General features: G+C 35.7%; 1 protein-coding gene and 1 long non-coding RNA gene across 4 annotated transcripts in view; one reads left to right on the plus strand and one right to left on the minus strand.

The window, feature by feature from the left end:
* HEATR4 (HEAT repeat containing 4) overlaps positions 1 to 24,989 on the plus strand; it is a 102,459-nt gene that overhangs the window by 44,804 nt on the left and 32,666 nt on the right. For both annotated transcript variants that reach the window (XM_051977640.1, XM_051977641.1), the window contains exons 6-12: positions 53 to 196; positions 956 to 1,138; positions 2,214 to 2,374; positions 9,557 to 9,664; positions 11,815 to 11,933; positions 16,907 to 17,087; positions 21,407 to 21,476. In XM_051977640.1, the coding sequence (XP_051833600.1) occupies positions 53 to 196; positions 956 to 1,138; positions 2,214 to 2,374; positions 9,557 to 9,664; positions 11,815 to 11,933; positions 16,907 to 17,087; positions 21,407 to 21,476 (966 nt within the window). The remainder of the gene's footprint in view (positions 1 to 52; positions 197 to 955; positions 1,139 to 2,213; positions 2,375 to 9,556; positions 9,665 to 11,814; positions 11,934 to 16,906; positions 17,088 to 21,406; positions 21,477 to 24,989) is intronic.
* On the minus strand, positions 1,809 to 24,488 carry LOC127549526 (uncharacterized). 2 transcript variants are annotated; one of them, XR_007950647.1, is made up of 3 exons: positions 22,151 to 24,488; positions 9,571 to 9,653; positions 1,809 to 2,302 (listed from the first exon to the last, which is right to left on the minus strand). It is a non-coding gene; the product is annotated as an uncharacterized LOC127549526 (long non-coding RNA). The 2 variants fall into 2 exon arrangements; XR_007950648.1 differs by lacking the exon at positions 22,151 to 24,488 and having other exon boundaries at positions 9,571 to 9,665.

A 24,989-nucleotide genomic window follows, 5' to 3' on the forward strand; every position in this document is an offset into this window, starting at 1 on the left:
CCCTTCTCCCTCTATCCCTGTTCATTTTTCCCATTTCCATCCCTGATTTCAGCTATCCGGTGGCAAGAAGCTACAGTGGAGGGACTGCTACGAAACTTGAAAAATGTGCAGGATGACGTCAAGATTGATGCCATCATCACTTGTGCCTCAGCTGCTGTGGAACGACCTCGATTTGAAATCATTGTGGAAGATTCAGGTAGAAAGAATCAAAAATTTTGCCCCATGAGAAAAAGGTCTATGAGAAAAGTCTACACTTTTCTCAATGAGAAATAGGGTGGGAAGGAGCAAAAACCCATCAGACAAATGGTGCCTAATGACCTTTGTCTTTAGACATCTTTTCTTCTTAACTCTTCATTCTAATTCCATTATTGTTCTTCCCCTGTCTTCACTTTATTTGGATTTTAATTTTCTCTTTAAAATGAATCACCTTCTAACTGTAACTTGCCTCAGTCCGACAAATTGGGGAGTTCTCCTGATCACCCTTGTTATATAGATATGCAAATGTATAAAAAATTGAAACAAGTACAAGTATTTAAGGGAATTCTCTCCATCTCTAAATTTCTTGGCCGTTTGTTAGCTTATAACAGACTGCGTGGTAGAACAAAGTACAAATGTGCCATCAATTGTCCATGGTTTGAATTTTCTTAAAATTCAATTCTCTTGAGCCAATCTCTAGGGTCTACAGTATCCTATAGCCACAATAAATAGGATAATATTCACTTGGGGCTGCATTAGGTCTAAACATAACTTCCTGACATTCACACAGTCATGTCACATTAATTCTACTAGTTGTCTTCATGTCCATCTTTTCCACAATCAGATAGTCAAAAAATTCCTTATGAATCCACATTGTTCTCTTTAAGTAGCCCACCCTCCTTTTCTTATAAGAGAATAATAACTAGCCCTTTGTTGCCAGAATCCTGGGGAGACTTCTGACTTCCCTCTCTTCCCTCAGACAGTGAAGAGGTTATTGATAATCTGTCTATCGATGAGATACCAAAGGAACTACAGCCTCTGATCAAGGAAGCACTAACACATAAGAAAACCCATGTGCGCATGGCAGCAGCTTTGTGCCAATACGCCATCCGAGCCCATGACAGTCAAGCCCAAAACATCATGCAGGATGCCCTGGCAAAAGGTGAGAGGCTAACATACCATCACCTTTCCTCCAAATCAGCAATACTGAAGATGGCCTTCTGTCATTCTTCACTTTCCACTCTTGAAAACTTGCTATTGTTTAGGGTTTGCCAGAATCATGCCAGAAGCGATTGTTTCTTCCCGTCTCCCCTGCCTACAATTCTGATATGTTATTTTCAGATAGTCTCTGGGCTATTTGTCTCATGGTCCAAATAGACCTCTTATAGACCAGAGTGATTAAATAGGAGATCCAATTAAACAGAGTATGACAAGGTTTTTAAGCAGAAATATGACAATTTTTTCATATCCTCAGAAGTCAAATCATGTTATCTGAAAAAAGAGAGAGCTCAGGTAAGGGTCATATAGGTCAAATGCCTTTGGACCCTCAGGGAATTGAGCTATTCTAGACCCTAGAGTAGAGGTGGAAGCCTGAAAATCAGGTTTCAAGGAACTTTGACAGAGCAGTCATCATCAAGATGCTATTCCTCTCTATTCTCAAAGATCATAATTCCCAGAAAAGGTGGTAGACAGTAATTGAAGAGGCAAGTGGACCTTGTCCAAAGAATGCAGTTTTTCTTTTTCTTTTTTCTTTTTTTGACTGAGATCTGTCTTTATTGTTACTGTTTCCAGTATATTTTCCTTTCCCCAGTACCTCTTAAGAAAAATTCATGTTGAAATCAATGAAGCATTTATTGAGTGTCTATTATATGAGAGACATTATGTACTATTACAGTGTTTATTGGATATTGCTCAAAGCATTTAAGATGGGAGAAGAGATGGAGAAGAAATAAGGGTGTGAATGCCCTTTGGAAATCCCTAGTTATAGTTGTTTATTCAAGCTATAAGGAGCACTTATCCCTTCTCATCCCTAGCTAAGTCACCTGTGTAGCCCATCTAAAGTGAGAACATGGTTTAGAGTTTCAGGGAGTTATAGGGCAGACTTTAGAGTGCGATCATCCCAAACAGAGAGCCCTTAGAATGGCCTCCTTAGAGGCAATCTGGAAATCAGTTCTAACTGCTCCATCTTCTTCCTTCTTCCTTCTTCCTTCTTCCCTTCTTCCAATTCCATCTGACAGGCAATGATGCTGATAGCTGGGCAGCAGCTCAGTGCCTGGCTTTGGACGGGGTTGCTTCTTTTGCTGTGGTGAAGAGAATCCTCTTTCAACTGTTTTACAAAAAAGATAAAGAAACAGAGGAACAAAGTTGTCTCCTATTGAGTCATCTCAGCAATAAGACAGTAGGTGTCTATTCTGAAAGCATACACACAGAGAGAACCAAAACAAAAAATAAGATCTTTTACAACTCATATAGCCAAATTATGGTAGGATTGTATATTTTTAAATGTTTTCTAAAAATATGGTGACCTTAAACTGAACACAATGCTCCAAAGTAGAATGTAGCAAGAGAATGTAGCAATGTGTCATTGCCTTATTCCTAATATTATGTTTCTCTTAATGCTGTCTAATATTATGTTAGCTTTCTTGACTGCTATAACATACTACTGAGTTCATAGGCCATTAAAATGCACCTTTATTTTTTTTTATAAAAATTAGCATTTAGTTATGCTTCCTTTATTGCACATGAATTTGATTTTTTTTTTGAATCTAAGTAAAAGGCTTGGTTTTTATATTTGTTATATTCCCTCCTATTAAGTGTCATCTTAAGTATATTTGGTCCATTTCCTGTCAAGATCTTAAGGTATCCTTCCCAATTTTGTGCCACCAGAAAGTTTGATAAACTTTCTGTGTCTTTATCTGTGTCTCCAATGCTAAATAAACTATTTGAAAAAATAGGGATTGAAGGAGTCCTACCAAACTCCTTTTATGACACAGACATGGTACTGATACCTAAACCAGGTAGGCTGAAAACAGAGAAAGAAAATTATAGACCAATCTCCCTAATGAATATTGATGCTAAAATCTTAAATAAAATATTAGCAAAAAGATTACAGAAAATCATCCCCAGGATAATACACTATGACCAAGTAGGATTTATACCAGGAATGCAGGGCTGGTTCAATATTAGGAAAACTATTAGCATAATTGACTATATCAATAACCAAACAAACAAAAACCATATGATCATCTCAATAGATGCAGAAAAAGCATTTGATAAAATCCAACATCCATTCCTAATAAAAACACTTGAGAGCATAGGAATAAAAGGACTTTTCCTTAAAATAGTCAGGAGCATATATTTAAAACCTTCAGTAAGCATCATATGCAATGGGGAAAAACTGGAACCTTTCCCAGTAAGATCTGGAGTAAAGCAAGATTGCCCACTATCACCATTATTATTCAATATTGTATTAGAAACACTAGCCTCTGCAATAAGAGTCAAGAAAGAGATTAAAAGAATTAGAGTAGGCAATGAGGAAACCAAACTATCACTCTTTGCAGATGATATGATGATATACCTAGAGAACCCCAGAGATTCTACTAAAAAGCTACTAGAAATAATTCATAATTTTAGCAAAGTAGCAGTATACAAAATAAATCCCCATAAATCCTCAGCATTTTTATACACCACCAACAAAATCCAAGAGCAAGAGATACAAAGAGAAATTCCATTCAAAATAACTGTTGACAGCATAAAATATTTGGGAATCTACCTACCAAAGGAAAGTCAGGAATTATATGAGCAAAATTACAAAAAAGTTTCCACACAAACAAAGTCAAACTTAAATAATTGGAAAAATATTAAGTGCTCTTGGATAGGCCGAGCGAATATAATAAAGATGACAATACTCCCTAAACTAATCTATTTATTTAGTGCTATACCAATCAGACTTCCAAGAAAATATTTCAATGATCTAGAAAAAATAACAACAAAATTCATATGGAACAATAAAAAGTCGAGAATCTCAAGGGAATTAATGAAAAAAAATTAAATGAAGGTGGCCTAGCTGTACCTGATCTAAAATTATATTATAAAGCAACAGTCACCAAAACCATTTGGTATTGGCTAAGAAATAGATTAGTTGATCAGTGGAATAGAATTAGGTTCATAAGACAGAATAGTCAACTATAGCAATCTAGTGTTTGACAAACCCAAAGATCCTAACTTTTGGGATAAGAATTCATTATTTGATAAAAACTGCTGGGGTAACTGGAAATTAGTATGGCAGAAATTAGGCAAGGACCCACACTTAACACCATATACCAAGATAAGATCAAAATGGGTCCATGACCTAGGCATAAAGAACGAGATTATAAATAAATTAGAGGAACATAGAATAGTTTATTTCTCAGACTTGTGGAGGAGAAAGAAATTTGTGACCAAAGATGAACTAGAGACCATTACTGATCACAAAATAGAAAATTTTGATTATATCAAATTAAAAAGCCTTTGTACAAACAAAACTAATGCAAACAAAATTAGAAGAGAAGCAACAAACTGGGAAAACATCTTTACAGTTAAAGGTTCTGATAAAGGCCTCATTTCCAAAATATATAGAGAACTGACCCTAATTTATAAGAAATCAAGCCATTCTCCAATTGATAAATGGTCAAAGGATATGAACAGACAATTTTCAGATGATGAAATTGAAACTATTACCATTCATATGAAAGAGTGTTCCAAATCACTATTGATCAGAGAAATGCAAATTAAGACAACTCTGAGATACCATTACACACCTGTCAGATTGGCTAAAATGACAGGAAAAAATAATGATGAATGTTGGAGGGGATGTGGGAGAACTGGGACATTGATGCATTGTTGGTGGAATTGTGAATGAATCCAACCGTTCTGGAGAGCAATCTGGAATTATGCCCAAAAAGTTATCAAAATGTGCATACCCTTTGATCCAGCAGTGCTACTACTGGGCTTATACCCCAAAGAAATACTAAAGAAGGGAAAGGGACCTGTATGTGCCAAAATGTTTGTGGCAGCCTTGTTTGTAGTGGCTAGAAACTGGAAATTGAATGGATGCACATCAATTGGAGAATGGCTGGGTAAATTGTGGTATATGAATGTTATGGAATATTATTGTTCTGTAAGAATTGACCAGCAGGATGAATACAGAGAGGCTTGGAGAGACTTACATGAACTGATGCTAAGTGAAATGAGCAGAACCAGGAGATCATTATACACTTCGACAACGATATTGTGTGAGGATGTATTCTGATGGAAGTGGATTTCTTTGACAAAGAGACCTAACTGAGTTTCAATGAATAAATGATGGACAGAAGCAGCTACACCCAAAGAAAGAACACTGGGAAACGAATATGAACTATTTGCATTTTTGATTTTCTTCCCGGGTTATTTTTACCTTCTGAATCCAATTCTCCCTATGCAACAAGAGAACTGTTCGGTTCTGCAAACATATATTGTAACTAGGATATACTGCAACATATCTAACATATATAGGACTGCTTGCCATCTAGGGGAAGGGGTGGAGGGAGGGAGGGGAAAAATCGAAACAGAAGCGAGTGCAGGGGATAATGTTGTAAAAAATTACCCTGGCATGGATTCTGTCAATATAAAGTTATTATTAAATAACTTTAAATAAAAATTTTAAATAAAATCCAAAAAAAAAAAAAAGCAGTTAAAAAAACCAAAAAACACCATGCCATCTGTGCGTTTATCCAATTATTGATTTTAAAAAACAAACATTAAATAGTTATAGCCAGGAAAAATTTTCTTACCTTTTGAATTATTGTTCTATACTGGGCCCTTTGAATTATTGTTCTATCCTGGGCCCTAGAGTTGATTTATAGGGATAGAAAGAGACTGGTAGAACAATGCCTGGTTAACTTATTATATGAGAAGGAGGTTGCCTCTCCCCTAACTCCTTTTGGGGTTAAAAACTAAGCCTTTTGGGGGTTTAGTTGAAATTTCATTTGCAACGGAGAAGTTACATGTTAGGATAAAAGGATTCTATCTACATACATTGTAACTTCATTTCACTCCCTCTCTTCTTTGCTCTGACCTTGCCAAGACAGGAAAACCAATTCCCCTTGCAGTCAAGTTTGACATAAGTAGTATACACTCTTCCTACAATTGCTTTTCACAGTCTTCCTGTATATCTATTTGGGATTCTATCACTCTACACCAAAAGATCTGAGAGGCATCCAGGAAGAAAGCTAGGATATGGTTGGAGACAAATCTCTCCCTACAGGAATATTTGGTCAAATTGCCTTTTCACTTTTTTTCTATGTCCAATTAACTCTTTGCTTACAGAATACTGTCTCTAACTCTATTAACATAGTAAGAAGTGAATTGAATCCATAGATGGGATGAGGACTCTGAGCTAGGTATGGATTGCAATTTTTATATTTTAATATTTTGAGCAATATTCGATTTCATTATCTGGATTAAATTCATCAAGGGACTAATAAAAGCTGCTTCAACCTACTGTCACTTCATAGGCTAGAAAATTGAAAAGCAATCTTATTGATAGGCTGAGCTTCCACAGTGTATCAGCAGAGATAAACAGACTCTCAGAAAAGAATTGACTCATGCCTGCATAGGAGATAATAACTAACAAAGTCTGGACTTGTAGGAAGTTCAGGTATTGATTGCACCTATTTAATTAAATTTCTCCCTAAATAATGAACTCAGCAATAATTTCATAGGTATAAAGAAGGCAGCATTAAAGCCATATAACCTATGGGGCCCAAATGAATACAAGTCTCACAAAGCAAAAAAGCCAATTACAGATCCCTAGTCCAATCATTCAGACAACTCTGTTAAAAACCCCCAATCAAACATTAAACTTGAAATTCAAAAAAAAAAAAAATCAGACAACTCTGAAGCCACATAAATAGGCTGTCAATTATTCTACTAATCTCTAGAAGGTATAAAATAACTAAGAATACACCAGCCAAAACAAACCCAAGAATTATATAAACAAAATTATTTTTAAGAAAAAAACTTTTTATATAAATCAGATTTAAATAATTTTAGAAATATTAATTACTCGTGGTTAGGCAGGACCTACCTAATAAAAATGAAATTTTACCTAAATTCAATGCCATCTTAATTAAATTGTCAAAAAATTACTTTATTGAACTAGAAAAAAATATTTGGAACAATAAAACATCAAGAATATCAAAGGAACTAATGAAAAAAATGTAAACAGGAGCAGACTGTTTAAACAAAATCTTTTCCATCAAAATAGTTAGCCAGAGGTGATGTGTTGTGGTACAAAGAATATTGAACCAGGATCTGGAAAACCTTGGGTTATGTGTCTGTGTTATTAACATTATCATTAAGTAAACTCAGCAAAGGTGTGGGGACCAGATGATTGACATCATATACAACTGTCCCCAACCTTCAGGTAATACCCAGAGGCGCAACTTTTAAGTGGGATATTTAGGACAAAACTTCTTAAACTGAAGATCTCAACCCCACATAGGATTGTATAACTGAATGTGGGAGTCAAGAAATGATGATTTATTATCAGTAAATATTTGATTTGTATTCTGTTTTATATGCCAAATACTTGGGATCACATAGAAGTTTCTCAGGCAAAAAGGGGTCACTAGTGGAAAAAGTTTAAAAAGTGCTGATTTAAGAAAGAAAGGATGGGTTATTGTTCCAGGTACATTTTAAAATTGGATCATATCTAGTATTTCTTACCAATCTGAGATGTTATAATTATTCATGTGAAGAAGCAAACATCTCAGAAGCAAAGATTCTGAAATGCTCATGAATTAAGAATATTATTGAGCAAAGCATAAGAGTGAACCTGATCACGAGGGAAAAAAAATATTTTTAATGTCCTGCCAAGACAGGAAGTAGATTCATAGTATGGATGAAGATTGCACATGTTTATAGAAAGAAATTATTTCAGTTGATGGAAGTAAAAGGAAGCAGCTGAAGTGGTCATGTGAATTTTTGTAAAGAGGAATTGTGACAGCGAGGTGGATTCCAACACATATACAATCTCATCTGTAGGCATATCAGTATGGTGGGAAAAGAAAAATATAAAGGAGCATATGGGTAAGAGATAACTCAAATGGAACAGGAACAGCCTCAGAGGACTTGCCTAAAAAGTTCCTACTGGGGCTTGGCTAGTGATTGTATTCTGCAGAAGGCTGACTGGGTGTCTTGTTCTTTCTACCTAGGAATGCTAGTAAGCATTGGTAAAGTTAAAGGAAGTAGGACCAAAGTTGGTATTTCCTGAAGAACAGCCTTGATGTTCTGCGAGATGCAGAGTTGATGTTATGAGTTTGGCTACCTAGCACACATAGAGCAAACAGACCAACTTGTGTGTATATGTGTTCCCCAGATTGCTCTCTCACTAGGAATAGATTAAGCATTGTTAGTATTACTAAAGTTCTGTCTATTCAAAGATAAACATTTGTACCTCAGAAAACTCAATCACTACAAATCAGGGTTTGATTTTTTGTTTTGTTAATGGTCTAGACTGAAGGAATATTAATAATGCACATTAACATAATTTTTGCCTTCTCAATAGGTGATAGAGGGACTATAAGAAGGGAGAGAATTTGAAACTCAAAAACAAATTTTTTAAAGAATGCTAAAAATAAAAAAAATTAAATTTATGATACAGAAATAAAATAATGCATTCTGCATTGATTGATAAAATTATTTTAAGTTATTTTAAATTATTAAGTTATTAAAATAAATTATTAACATATATGTATATGTACACATGCATGAATTCCTGGGAGATATGTTGTTAAATATATACTGGTACACCTCTGTGTTGCTCTATAAACATTGCTTGAGCTTCACAGAAATACATTAGGAGGCTCAGGGAATGATACCATCATCACAATGGAAGTTTGGTGACTAGGTGAATAATAATAATAATGATTGGCATTTTTATAGCACTTTAAGATTTACAAACCTTAAGAGTTTATATAGTGCTTTAAAGTTTACAAACTTTACATTCACTATCTACTAGATACACCCCATGTATATATGATCTGAACCCATGTCACTTGTTGCTCCAAAATTAATGTATTTGTGCCTAGAGAAAAAGACTGTGATGAACAGATCAGCAACTATTCAGTCCCTAAGAATTCTTCCTCTGAGTTACTCACTACTAACACATCACCTGAGATTCTGGGAGAGGTTATAGGATAAGGTATTTACATACACCATCACCGACTTAGATATTTAAGAAATGGTAACTTAGAATATAGGGGAAGTTATGTTAATCAATATGAGGAGAAGAGAAGAAGGGAAAAGAAATATTGAATTAGGGTCAAAGAGAAGCCTAGGAGTTTTCTGTTAAAACTGGGTGAACTAGGCCCCTCTTTTGCCCTCTCCAGACTGGCTATGAATGGAGAAGCAGGCATTCCACTTGTCCTCTACTAGGAGATAGACATCTCACTTTTCTATGATCCTGATGCTGAATGCTACATTATGATAGGTCTTTCAAGGTTCCATCATTACTGAAGTGCACAGAGAAACCATTAAACTATATTTTGCATCTCCTCAGAGCATGATACATACCCTCCTTGCTGTGGAATTGAACAGCTGCCAGTGGGAAGACAGGATTGTGGCCTGCAGAGCTCTCTCCCGGATCAGTGGAAGGTCTGTCAGCCAGGTAAATCCTTTTATTACTCTCATAAATCAAAGTTGCAATATAAATAAGTTGAGCAACACTTATAGCTATTTGCTTTTGTCGAATTCCCACTTTCATTCTACTCTGCTTTCCAAAGAGATCTTTCTAAGTCATTCTCCAAATGATAAAAGGTTAAACAATGTAAACAGGAAGTTTTCAAATACATCATGTCTAACTATAGTCATATAACAAAATGTTCTAAATCACTATTGACTAGAGAAGTGCAAAGTAAAACAACTCTGAGGTATTACCTCATACCACTGCTTCCTACCTCTAAGGCTACCAAAATCAAATTAAAAGAGAGTCATATCAAAATCAGTAAGAATCAGTTAGCTTTTATGACAAATCCCCTACAAAATTCTAAGATACCATCCAAATGTCATCCCTACACTCCATCCCGTAATTCAAAATACATTTATATCTAACCCCTAAATAAAAATCATCTCCAAATGCCCCTATAGATTTCTGTGACCCTGACTATCTGTATCACTATATGATTTTGAATTCCCTGAACAAAATAAAATATTTAGGTATTGCATGTCTAATAGATGTCCAGTGATAGATGAAACAAATATAGGAGATGTTTCCTAAGTGTTGGGGTAGGGGAAAGAAGAAAGGAGTAATTTAAAAATTTTAATTGTATTTAGTTTTTTCAAATACATGTAAAGACAATTTTCAACATTCCTTTTTGTAAGATTTTGAGTTACAAATTTTTTCTGCTTCCTTCCCTTACCTCCTTCTCCTCCTCAAGATAGCAAGCTTATAGATATATAAAACCAAGATATAGATTTACACATACAATCGCTTTTATTAAAACTTTTTATTTTCAAAACATATGCATGAATAATTTTTCAATATTAACCTATGCAAAACCTTGTGTTCCAATTTTTCCTCCCGTTTTCCTCACCCTCTCCCTTAGATGGCAAGTAATCCAATATATGTTAAGTCCAATATATGCATATATATTTATACAATTATCTTGCTGCACAAGAAAAATCAAATCAAAAAGGAAAAATATGACAAAGAAAATAAAACGCAAGCAAACAGCAACAGAAAGAGAGAAAATGCTATGTTGTGAACCACACTCAGTTCCCCCAGTCCTCTCTGGGTATAGATGGCTCTCTTCATCACAAGATAATTGGAACTGGCCTGTATCATCTCACTGTTGAAAAGAGCCCACATACAATCATTTTGCAAAACCTTGTGTTCCATATTTTTCTCCCTCTTTCTTCTCTACCCCTCTTCCCAAGAGAGCAAGCAATCCTATGTAGTTAAAACACGTTCAGTTCTTCTAAACATTTCTATATTTATCATTCTGCGCAAGAAAAATCATATCAAAAGAGGGGGGAAAAACACAAGAAAAAAAAAAACAAGAAGTAAACAATAACAACAACAACAACAAAAAAATGTAAATACTATGTTTTGATCCACATTCCAACACCAATCCTAGATAAATCTGCCATGAAGATGCCATTTTTTTCATAACCTTCCCTTTCCCCACAATGTATTTCATCAACCTGTCATTACTGTAGAGTATCATCAGTTCTCTAAGTGGAGTTGCCACACAGATGCCCAACTGGATCCTTTAATTCTCCTTACTCTGAATACCACAAGACTGGCCTGAAACTATATCTGACATTCCTATGGCTTTGAACATTTGACTGTTCCTTCAGCCCTACTGTCTAAGAGTTGTCATTTGAGCAAGTTATTTAATTCTGTTTGCCTCAGTTTCCTCATGTGCAAAATGAGCTAGAAAAGATGGCAAACTACTCCAGAATCTTTGCCAAGAAAACCATCAAAAAAGGTCACAAAGAATAGGACATGACAGAAAATGAACAATAATTGGAAAAGTAATTCATGTGTCTTTTCATTCATAATTTCACCTCTTCTGTACTTCTTCCTACTTGTAATTAAATAAGTCTGAGTGACTTCCTATAAGTATGGCACTACTTGAATGGAAATTGAATAGAAAAAAAGAGATGCTAAGAAGTTAAATACTTACTGTTTTGCCAGAATAATTTCCTTTCTATCCTCTAGAATAAAATCTAATTACATGGAATTACATGGAACTCTATTAGCATTCTATCTCAGGCACAGAAACATTGATCCTGGGGGATGTTTTGTCTTTGTAGGACCTGAAAAACAAGTTGGTCCAACTGATGTGGAATGATTGGAACTGGGGTGTACGCCAGGCAGCTGCCCAAACCCTTGGGCGGATGAAATTGGGAAAGGAGGTGCATGACAAAATCAGGTAGGTTATGTCTTTAGGATATTCAGAAAGAGGTTGTGATGTAAACAGTGATAAATACTCACTGGCTGTAGATGGAGGACATGTATGGAACAACTTTTTAATATATTTTCCCTACAATTACATGTAAAAAAATTTTTTTAAAGTTTTGAGTTTCAAATGCTAATTTCCTTTCCCTTCTCTGAGATGGTAAGCAGTCATACATGTGCAATCATGTAAAACATTTCTATATTAATCATATTTTATAAGAAGACTCAATTTTAAAAAAAAAAAAAAAGGAAGAATAGAAAAAAAGTAAAAAATACTATGCTTCAGTTTGTTTTCTGACAGTACCAGTTCTTTCTCTGGAGCTATAGAGTATGTTTCATCACGAAACTTTTGGGATTGTCTTGGATCATTGTATTGTTGAGAATAGCTAAGTCATTCAGAATTCTTTATTGCTGTTAGTGTGTACAATGTTTTCCTGATTCCACTCCCTTCATTTTGCATCAGTTTGTGTAAGTTTTTCCAGGTTTTTCTGAAATCATCCTGCTTGTCATTTCTTATAATATAATTATATTCCATCACTCCCACATACTACGCTTGTGATGGGCATTCTCTTGATTTCTAAGTCTTAGCCACCACAAAAAGAGCTGCTACAAATATTTTTGTATAACTAGATCCTTTTTTTAATATCTCTGAAATATAAACATAGCAATGATATTGCTGTATCAAAGGGTAGGAACAGTTCCAAACTGCTCTCCAAAATGGAGATTCGTTAACTGTTCCACTAAGAGGCAACAGACTATAAATTCAATTTGCCTTATTAAACCTTTCTCCTTTCTTAAGTCTAGACAATCATCAAAATAATAAACTATTTTATAGCCTTTGCAAATTTTCAAGGTATAAATATTCACACTGAAAATGTAACACTCAGCTCTCCCAAGCATCCCAAGAATAAACATTGTTCAATATTGACAGTATTTGGAGTTTGAGTAACTAATTCACTCATAAAGTTATATATCTACAGTATTCATAACATTGCAATAAGCCTTATGAAGAAGGGAAGATTAAGAACTTACTATGTGCGTGGTGGAGTGGTAATGGGGTGTTCAGGGAGGAGGAGCCCTTTTGGTGGGAGGGTTTGCTGAGCCCTTTTCAGTGCTGCTCATCCACCCGTAGGGTCTACTTTCACCTAATTTTCACCTGTAGCTCCAGAAAGCTGTAACAGGGACAGAGGGCCCCCCAGTAGAATCACACCCCAATAAACCATTTCATCAGATGGACTAAACCAGGTTAAGGGTAACTGACAGCCCTTAAACCCATCAGTGACATAGGGGGAATATCTACCTTAGATTTCTTCCAACAGAATGGGTAGATGAGAACAATTTGTTCCAATGGCCATTCAGGTAATTGATACAGATGCTGTGGAAAGCTTAGATCCAGGTCAGACACTGAATAAGCAAAATTCATCCACTGCATCCCAGGCCATTGCCCGCTGTTCTGGCTTTTGCCTTGCCACTGGGATTTGATGACTGGAAGAAAAAAGAGACTGATGATTGTGCAATTCTGTCTCACTTAAATCCAGTTCATACATGAGTCAAGACAGCGTCCCATGGTATTATTGGTCCTTTTCAAAAATGAAGGATAAACAACAATGAATTTTACTTTCTTTCTCATTTTTTCTTCCTTTTTGATAAAATTTTTCTTGTACAGCAAGATAATTACATAAATATGTATGCCTAAAAAAAAAACCAGGCAAACAAACTATGTGCTAAGCACTATACTAAGCCCTTTATAAATATAATCTCTATCGGAAATTGAGTGAATGACCAACAATTGGGGAATGGCTGAATAAGTTATGATAGATGAATGTAATGAATTATTATTGTGGAAAGACTTACATGAACTGATGCTGAGTGAATTGAACAGAATCAGAGAATATTGTACACAGTAACAAGAAGACTATGTCATCAACTGTGATGGATCCTTGGCTCTTCTCAACAATACAGTGATCTAATACAGATCATTAGACTTGGGATAGAAAATGTCATCCATATCCAGAGAGAATTATGAAGATTGATTACAGATTGAAGCATACTATTTTCACCTTTTTTTGATATTTACTTTTTTTTTCTTTCATGGTTTTCCCCTTTTGTTCTGATTTTTCTTTCGTATCATGACTAATATGAAAATGTATTTAAAGTGATGATTATATATATATTTATTATATATAACTTATGGCAAATTACTTGCTGTCTTGGGGAGGAGGAAGGTAAGGAAGGAACGGAAAAAATTATGTAACTCAAAATCTTATAAAAATGAATGTTGATGTGATAGATTTGGCTTTCTCAACAATGCAATGATTCAGGTCCATTTCAATAGACTTGGGATGGAAAATGCCATCCACATTCAGAGAGAGAACTAAGGAGACTAAATATGAATCAAAGCATAGTAATTTTACTTTTTTGGTTTTTTGTTTTCTTCTTGTGGCTTTTTTTCCCTTTTTGGTCTGAATTTTCTTATACAATTTGACAAATATGGAAAAAATGTTTAAAAGTATTGTACATTTTTAACCTACATCAAATTGCTTGCTATCTTGAGGAGGAAGGAAAAAAGGGAAGGAGAAAGAAAAACCTGGAACACAAAGCCTTAGAAAGATGTGTTGAAAACTATTTTTACATATATTTAGAAAATAAAATACTATTGAAAAAATCTAAAATGAAAAAGAAGGAAAAATGAATGATGAAGACTATCTTTACATGTAATTAGAAAAATTTTTTAAATTGAAAAAAAAATTTAAATATATATATCACCCTTTGATCTTTATAACATCCTGGGAGGTAGGTACTTTTATTATCTCAATTTTACAGGTAAGGATATTGAGGCAGGCAGAGGTTAGGTGACAAACTGAGATCTTCCTGACTCCAAACCTAGAGCTGTATCCATTAACTGTACCTAGCTGCATCTTATGTATGAAAAAAAAATACATCTTATGAATCACAAATACATCTTATGTAGAAAAAAATACCCCAGTCCCAGATTTTAAAAAGTTTAAAATATAGTTGGGAGAAAAGCATTTTATGAACATTTACTATGTATCCACTCTGCTGGTGATTTTGCTAGGCTCTGTGATAGACACTAAGGCAAAAAAAAAAAAAAAAGGTCCCAGCCTTAAAGAAGCTTACAATCTCACTGTAACAAAGAGAAAAACTAAGGATTAAATAACAAAGAAGTATAGATAAGCACCATGGATAATAAATTACTGTTACTATAAAAAAGAGGCCAATGTGGATAGGAATGGCTAAGGGAAAAGTTTTATGGGCACTTTCTTTTGATTCTTCTCATCAAATTAAATTTTCCTTCCTGTAGTCACCCAAAGCATGTTGTTTGTTCATCTCTTGGCCTTTATACTTTGCCTTACATTCTAGTTATCCAGTTTCAATGGGAAAAGGAAAGGGGAAAAATAGGGCTAGGTCTGGAGTCAGGGAAATTCATCTCTGAGTTAAATCTGGCCTTAGACATACTAGTTGTGTGACCCTGGACAAGTCACTTCACCCTGTTTGCCTTAGTTTCCTCATTTATAAAAGGAGATGAAGAAGGAAGAAGGAAACCTCTCCAGTATCTTTACCAAGAAAACCTCCAATGGAATCAGACAACTGAAATGACTGAACAGCATTATATAAATACTGGATGCAATTGCTGTTCCTCACCTACAATTCTCATCTCCATACTATTGCTCTGGCTGTGTCTCTATCAGAGGAATGCCCTTCTTCCCCACCTCTATTTCTTGGAATTTCTAGTTTCCTTCAAGGCTCAATACAAGTGCAACCTTTTGCAGGCTGTCCCTCTTGGTCTTTCTGGTAACTCCTACAGAATTTCTTTAACTGGGTGGGGTCTGTAACTTTTATATATATGTATATCTTGACAAGCATTTCTTTTTTTAAAATTGAAGCTTTTTATTTTCAAAATACATGCAAAGATAATTTTCAACATTCACCCTTGTAAAATTTTGTGTCCAAATTTTTTCCCTCCCCTTCTTCTTCTAGACAGCAAGTAATCCAGTATATGTTAAACATTTGACAAGTTTCATATGACTGCTTATCTTATTTTTAAAAAATAATCCAGTATATGTTAAACATTTGACAAGTTTCATATGACTGCTTATCTTATTTTTTAAAAATATTATTCTGAACGAGGACCATGGGTTCTGAATATAAATCACAACATAGTATTTTTACTTTTTTTGTTGTTGTTTGCTTGCTTTTTTTTCTTTCTCATTTTTTTCCTTTTAGATCCAATTTTTCTGGTGCAGCATGATAAATGTAGAAATCTGTTTAGGAGAATTGCACATGTTTAACTTATATTGGATTATTTGCTGTCTAGAGGAAGGAAGGGAGGGTAAAAAATTTGGAACACAAGGTTTTGCAAGGGTGAATGTTGAAAATTATCTTTCGCATGTATTTTGAAAATAAAAAGTTATTATAAAAAATTTTTAAATAAAATATTATTCCGAGAAAGGGATATTTGACTTTACCACTCGGATGGAGTCTGAACAAGAATGGGGAGAAAGTTAATCCAGTCTCATTAGCAATGTCCTTCCGAGACTGAACAAACTACAGGTTTTTGAAAAAATCCTGATCCTAATTCAATAATTGATTATTAATATAAGAAAGAAATAATTTCTCTCAGTGTGAAATAAGGTTGGCTAGGTGGGGTGAATGCCAACTTGAATGTGATTTTGGACTCCATTGAATACTTGCAGAACTTTTCAGTTTTATTTTCCTAATCATGTCTAATAACCCAGGTTCTGGGTCCTTTGAGGGTGACAAAACCCCTAGCTACTTCCATTTAGCCATTTATAACTGAGCTAAAAGGCACTTTGGGAAAGATAAATTGACTTATTGGCCACTAAAGAGCGAATGCTTTGCCAATACTACAAAGAGACTTTGGAGGTTTTCTAGGTAGGGGATTGATTGAATGCTTATGTCACATAGAACAATGCTGGGTCAAGGAAACTCCCAGGACCGAGTAGATGCCCTCTCCCTGATTGGCTGGCTGAAGCTTATGACTGTCAAGTTGCTTCCTGATTTCCTTAACTGCTTCAATGATGATTTTGTGGCTGTCAGGAGGGAAGCCTGCCTAGCAGCTGGGGCACTCAAGATAAAAGATAAGATGGTAAGTTGGAGTTCAAGCAGTTTCTGGACAATTCACTACACTGTTAAAAGTTTATTTGCCCCTGTATTTTCTTCTCACAATTTTTTTTTTTTTTTTAGTGGTGGTGGCAAGGAAAGTGGACAGGGAACACTGTGTAAAAGTCCTATGGGGCCCAAGGGTAAAAGTGTGCTGAGCAAATGCCAAGTCTAGAAACTTAATCCTAGTCCTAGATTATTTATTGATTTAAAAAACAAGGAAAAAATCCAAAATAGTAAATATATAAAAATAAATTAATGTTTTAAAGATCCAGGGGAAAGAAATTTTAGCATAGTACAAAAATTTAAAGCATTCCTTTCTTTAATTTCGTAATTATTAAGGAAAAGCTTAGAATATCATCACTGTTTTAGATCACAGAGCTAATAGCTGAGCAAGGAAACATAATTTAGATTATAAAATTCGTGTTTTAGTAAAAGTTCCTTAACTAGGGGGAGTTGAAGGGGGGAAAGAAGGGAAAGAAGCGATCAGGACACTGGCCTAGAAGACAGAATACCTGGGTTCCCCATTCTAGCTCTACCACTGATTTTCTACAGCACCTTAAAAAAATCAAACTCTCTCTTTTCTCACATCTAAAAACAGGAATAGAACTATATTCCTTAGCTTACTCATCTGATATATTTCTTCAAAAGTTCCAAAGAAATAACAAGTATGAATGTGTATTATAAACTATTATAAAAAATAAAATACTGAAACTATTAACTGGAAAGCATGGAAAATAAATGTGTATCTTCACAATAACCCTGGGAGATAGATGCTATTATTTATCTCCCCAGATGAGGAAACTGAGGCAGATAAAGTCAGATTCAGTCAGATGTCTGGGATAATAAAGCTCTTAATGTCCGAAGCTGGATTTGAACAACTCTGGTCTTCTTAATCTGACATCCAGTACTCTTAATTCAATGGTATATGATAAAGGAGAAAAAGAATGCCCCAGATCACAGATACCCTAAATCACAGAGGAAGACTCATTTATTTCTTCCTGAAATAGAGGCTAAGATCATTTCCAATGATCTTGGGATGAAGAGAGCATCTGCACCCAGAGAGAGGACTGTGGAAATTGAGTGTGGAACACAACATGGCATTTTTTGCTCCTTTTTTGTTGTTGTTGTTTGCTTGCATTTTGTTTTCTTTCTCATTTTTTTTCTTTTTGATCCGATTTTTCTTGTGTAGCACAATAATTGTGAAAATATATATAGAAGAATTGCACATGTTTAATATATATTGGATCACTTGCCAACTGGGGGAGAGAATGGGAGAAGGGAGAAGAAAAATTAGAACACAGGATTTTGGAGAAGTGAATGTCGAAAATTATCTTTGTATATATTTTGAAAACAAAAAGCTATTATTAAAAAAAAAAAGAAATAGAGGCTAAGGTGAAGTGAGTGAAACAGATCTCTCATCTTATAGACACACAAACTATTAGACTTAAAAGGTTCCTTAAAGTCCTTTTTACCCATCTCACCCAAGAAAGAGAAGCCCAGAGCTGATGGCAGAGCAGGAACTAGAGACCTAGCCCTTGTGTTTCCCAGCTCTTCCTTCTCATATCCAGATTGCTGAAATATACCCTCCTTGCTGGGCAACAGCCCCTGGTTTCATGATCTGAAACAAGCAAATGGGCAGGAAGAAAGGAGAACCTTTTAAAGTCCTTTCAGTAATATCCTAGCCCCAAGCTCACTTTGCCCCCTCTTTCTGGCCATGCAAGATAGTTTTAAAAGCCCAGGAGAGCCTCAGGAGAGGGGCAGCTGGGTGATACAGTGAATAGAGTGCTGGCCCTGGAGTCAGGAGGACCTGAGTTCAAATGTGACCTCAGACATTAACTAGCTGCGGGACCCTGGACAAATCACTTAAATCTTTGCCTTTAGAAAGGGACCCACATGTGCCAAAATGTTTGTGGCATTTTTTTTTTTTTGGTAGTGGCTAGAAACTAGAAACTGAGTATCTACTCAGTTTGGAAAATGGCTAAACAACTTATGGTATATGAATGTTATGGAATATTATTGTTCTGTAAGAAACGTCCAGTAGGAAGATTTCAGAGAGGCCTGGGGAGATTTATATGAACTGATGCTAAGTGAAGTGAGCAGAACCAGGAGATCATTGTACACAGCAACAAGACTATATGTCAATCAATTCTGATGGACGTGGCTCTCTTCAACAATGAAATTATTTAGGCCAGTTCAATGATCTTGTGATGAAGAGAGCTATCTGCACTCAGAGAGAGGACTGTGGGGACTGAGTGTGGATCACAACAGAGCATTTTCACTCTTTCTGTTGTTGTTTGCTTGCATTTTATTTTGCTTCTCTTTTTTTCTTGTGCAGCATGATAATTGTATAAATATGTATGTATATATTGGATTTAACATATATTTGGACCATGTTTAACATTTTTCCATGACTTTCTTTTTATCTTTATCTTTTAAGAGTATCTTATTTTTCAAAATAAATACAAAGATAGTTTGCAACATTCAACTTTGCAAAACTTTGTGTTCCAAAGTTTTCTTCCTTTCCCTTGTTTTGTTCCCCAAGATAGCAAGCAATCCAATATAAGTTAAACATGTGTGATTCTTCTAAACATATTTCCATATTCATCATGTTGTGCAAGAGAAATCAGATCAAAAGGGGAGGAAAAATTGGAGAGAGAAAAAAACAAACAAATAATAACAAAAAGAGTGAAAATACTTTGCTTTGATCCACATTTAATCTCCATAGTTCTCTCTCTGTTTTCATATGGCACTTTTTATCCCAAGTCTATTGGAATTGTCTTGAATCACGTCATTGTTGAAAAGAGCCACATCCATTACAGTTAATCATCACATAATCTTGTTACTACTGTATACAATGTTCTCTTAATTCTGTCACTTCACTCAACATCAGTTTATGTAAATCTTCCAAGCTTTTTCTGAAATCAGCCTGCTCATAGTTTCTTATAAAACAATAATATTCTATTACATTCATATACCATAACTTATTCAGCCATTCCTCAACTGCTGGGCATTCATTCAATTTTCAGTTCCTTGCCACTACAAAAAGGTCTGCTACAAATATTTTTCCCCTCTTCTATGATCTCTTTGGGAACCAGTAGAAACACTGTTAGATCAAAGAGTATGCACAGTTTGCTATCCTTTGGGCATAGTTCCATATTGCTCTCCAGAATGGTTGAATCATTTCACAACTCCACCAACATTTTTGGTTGGTGACAGTTTTCCCACATGCCTTCCAACATTCATTATTATCTTTCCCTGTCATCTTAGCCAATCTGAAAGGCATAAAGTGGTACCTCAGAGTTGCATTTCTCTAATCAATAGTGATTTAGAGCATTTTTCATATAACCAATTTCATAGAAAAGGTTTTAATTTCTTCATCTGAAAATTGCCTATTCGTGTTCTTTGATTATTTATCAGTTGGGGAATTCATCATTTTCTTAAGTCTAGTCAATTAACAAAAAAATAAACCAAGTGCTTATTTTGTAGTGTTTGCCAATTTCCAAAATGTAAATAAATGCTCACACTGAAAATTTAACCATCAGCTGCTTGCGTTGAGCCCTTTGAATTTCTAACACATGGCTGATACCCTTCTTGCCATTCCCCCAGTCCCTCATAGACTCATTTTCCCTTAAAGGATGGTGAGGGGAGGGAGAAAAGCTCCACAGGTGGCCAACAGCTGTGCTGTTCCTATTCTTTGGTCAGCTTACAGTGACTCTCAAATTCTACTGCTGTTGACACTGAAGGATGGGTTCACTGGGCTAGGACCAGGCCCCCATCACCAGCTATAAGCCAGGATAGAATTTTCATCTCACTGAATAGAGCTTCTGGGCCCCACCTACCTGTAGTCCCTCCTCCTACTGTCACCAGCATGGCCCTAGCATAGCTCCCCACCCTCACCAAGCGACTTTCCCCTTTCCTTTCTAAGAGAACCTTGAAATTTCCCACCCTTTGACAAATCCTTATCTACCTTCTTCAGGTAACAATCTGATGCTGAAGAATGTAAAGAGAGAGATAAGGGGAAGAGGGATTTGATACATTTTCTAGTTTTTGTTGTGAGTTTTGGGGATAAAGGGAACAGTGGTAATTTTTTTAGGGGGAAGGGAAGCCTGAATCAGGTATATGAAAAAATTCCATCCATGGTCAGGCTGAGCAAAACTGCTCTGGGATGAGAAGAATCAATCCACAGTGAGCAAAAAGAACCAGGTTTATTCTAGAAAGAATACATGCTGTTCCTGTGGGCATTGATCTAGAGGGCACTGAAATCAAGTCTAACAGCTCATTGTTTCTCTTTTTTTATTTCAGGTCTATGACAGCCTCATGAAGTTGGTACATAGTGATCCATACTGGAAAATCAAAGCTTTTGCCATCAGAGGTATAATTGAGTTAGTGCCCCTTATTCCTGTCTCTTGAATAATCTGTGGGATTGGGGAAACATGAAAGAAGCCTCAGAGAGGGCTCTTTGTTTCACCATGAAACATTACTACTAGTTACCAAGCTGATCCTATTCCACAGAAGGTCACAGTCTAAGCCAGTCCCATGCTCACTCCAGCAGTAAAGGCATTTCACCCTTCTGAAACAAATTTCAGGGAAGCATCTCATTCTTTTTTCTTTCTTTTTTTAATAATAGCTTTTAATTTTCAAAATACATACAAAGATAGTTTTCAACTTTCACCCTTGCAAAACTTTGTGTTCCAAATGTTTCTCTCCCCTCCCTTAGACAGTAAGCAATCTTATATGTGTTAAACATGGAAATATCTCATTCTTGAGGAGCCCCAGAATATTGTTAGCTCCCATTGGTTGGGAGAGGGGGTCCTGCAGAATATTTCTGAATCCCCAACTGGATTCAGTTGTTGGAAAGTGGTTCCTTCAAATCCAGGACTCATTTCATTAAATCCTAATCAGTTAATTTTGACATAAAAAGGAGTCAAATCCCCCAGAAATGGACAGGAATGCTTAAATATTGTAAACAATGTTTTGTTCTTTGCATAGATTCAATCAAAGCAATAAAATGAGACATAGTAAGACACCTACCACATGGCTCCTTACCCTGAGGTTTTCTTAAATCCAAACCTAGGAGTTCAAGAAAAAAAGTACAACACGTTTTGTATAGTTCCCCATTTCCAACCCTCCTTCAACGCAGCAAAGGAGTGTAGAAAATAAAGCCTTAACTACTGTGTAATTCATGCCATGAAGTCAGGCTAATCATTAAATAAAGATTCAGGAACCCTGGACCTGGGTTTTAGCATGGACTTAGGACCTATGGTTTTCCTACTCAGTTTTATCACAGCAGGCTCATCTTGATGGATGCTAAGTGGCCCAGTGGGTAGAGCACTGGATGGTGCTTTAGCAAAGAGATTCTTGCCCCTGGTGTTCTAACTCAGTTCCTGGATCTCTTCAGTTCCAATCTCCAGTAACTGATGGGTACTTTATCTTCCTTGTGACCTTGAGCCAGTTGTCAGAACCTCTCTCTTGCAAATAGGTCTCTTTACTCAGCACCTCATTGTCTCTGTTGCCTACCTCTTATGTCCTGTAATGTCACTAAGTGGGTTTGGGGGAGAAGGTGAAGGAGGGCAGGAAAAGGACTTGTTTTTGGAGTCCCGACTTCAGTGCTAGGGAGCTAGTTGCAACCATGGGCCGAGGGCCAGCTTATGGCATTGTGTGGCCAACTGTGGCATTGTGTAACTTATGGGCTCATCTTCTGAAACTGGGCACATTGTCAAGCTCAGGACATCTTGCCAGAGTTTGTGCCATCCCTCAAGAACCCAGGGACCAGCAGGATAAATACAGAGAGGCTTGGCGAGACTTACATGAACTGATGCTAAGTGAGATGAGCAGAACCAGGAGATCATTATACACTTCGACAACGATATTGTATGAGGATGTATTCTGATGGAAGTGGATTTCTTTGACAAAGAGACCTAACTGAGTTTCAATTGATAAATGATGGACAGAAGCAGCTACACCCAAAGAAAGAACACTGGGAAACGAATGTGAACTATCTGCATCTTTGTTTTTCTTCCCGGGTTATTTTTACCTTCTGAATCCAATTCTCCCTGTGCAACAAGAGAACTGTTCAGTTCTGCAAACATATATTGTATCTAGGATATACTGCAACATATCTAACATATATAAGACTGCTTGCCATCTAGGGGAGGGGGTGGAGGGAGGGAGGGGAAAAATCGGAACAGAAACGAGTGCAAGGGATAATGTTGTAAAAAAATTACCCTGGCATGGATTCTGTCAATATAAAGTTATTATTAAATAAAATTTAAAAATCAAATCTTGATTAAAAAAAAAGAAGAAGAACCTGGGGATCCTTCCATTACAAGGTGCCTCTTCAGAGCAAGACTTTGAGCCTATTTCCTCATCTCTATATAATCTTTATGAGATCAAGCTATGCTATAATTGCCATACCTCCTATCCTAGGGAGCAGGAACGGATTACCCCCTACCAAGTATAAAAACGCTGTAACTGCTAAATTCCCACTCCCTGACCTAACCAAACAGAAGCAATCTCTGTTCTCCCTCTTGTGCCAGTCAAGTCATTCTTCATATGACTAGAATGCTCCTTCACACTTTTTTTAAGTACTATGTATTTATTTTTAATTCACATTGCTTTATGAATCATATTGAGAGAAAAAAATCAGACCAAAAGGGAAAAACCATAGGAAAGAAAAAAAAAAAAAGCAGAAAAAAAGAAGTGAACATAGCATGTGTTGATTTACATTCAGTCTCCATAGTTCTTTTTCTGGATGCAGATGGCATTTTCTGTCCAAAGTCTATTGGAAGTGCTTTGGATCAATGAACCATTGCGAAAAACCAGTCTTCATAGTTGATCACAGCACATTCTTGCTGTTATTGTGAACAATGTATTTCTGGTCCTGTTTGTTTCACTCTGCATTAGTTCATATAAATCTTTCCAGGCCTTTCTAAAATCAGCTTGTTCATAATTTTTTGTAGAACAATAATATTTCATTATCTTCATATATTATAACTTGTTCATGTACTTCATATACTATAACATTATCTTTTCCTGTCATCTTAGCTGAGTTGAGAGGTATGAGGTCTTCCCACTCTTTACCTACTGAATTAATAGCCATTCCTTAAACCCAACTTAACTCTTTCTGGAAACCTAACTATCTCCTTGGCTGGTAATGAACTTTCCCCATTTATAACTCTCACATAATATTATGATAGCTACCCCAATTCATGTCTTATACCCCACCTGCAATAGACGGCAAGTTTTTTGAGAATAGTAGTAATACCTTATCTAATTTTCAGTTTCTCTAGCATAGTGCTTGGAATATAGTAAATACATAAGAAATGTTTGCATTATTATTATTGTTGTTGTTATTTTCGTGTTTTTCATGAACTAGAAATAAATGATCCTGAAATAAGTTATTTAATATTCTATGAGAGAAATTCCTAATTTGGGGAACAAAGAATCTTCCAAGGGGTCTATGAATTTGAATAGAGGAAAAATACATCTATTTGTTTAAAAACTGAATTTTAATTGAAGTTTAGAATTCCTTCAATTTTTTTTAAACATTATTCTGAGATGACATTTATAGATTCATCAGACTGCGAAAGGGAACCATGACACAAAGAAGGCTAATAACCTCTATCCTATGGATTATTGCATAAATATATAAAATAGCTACTTTTTGTAGTTAAATAAAAGTATTAGGATGTAAGCTCATGCTCTGCAAACTTATGGATTCCATTATTGATACAACTCAATTAGCAAACATGACATCAGGAGAATGTCCATTTCACCCTCTTCCCACATAATCCTGATCTATTCTATATTTTAAAAAGCTTCTGTAGGAAAAAAAAAAACAAGACAGAAAAAGAGAGAAAAGAAGGAAGAGAGAGAGAGAGAGAGA

This window comes from Antechinus flavipes, chromosome 2 (genome assembly GCF_016432865.1).
Source record: "Antechinus flavipes isolate AdamAnt ecotype Samford, QLD, Australia chromosome 2, AdamAnt_v2, whole genome shotgun sequence".
Lineage (NCBI taxonomy): Eukaryota > Metazoa > Chordata > Mammalia > Dasyuromorphia > Dasyuridae > Antechinus > Antechinus flavipes.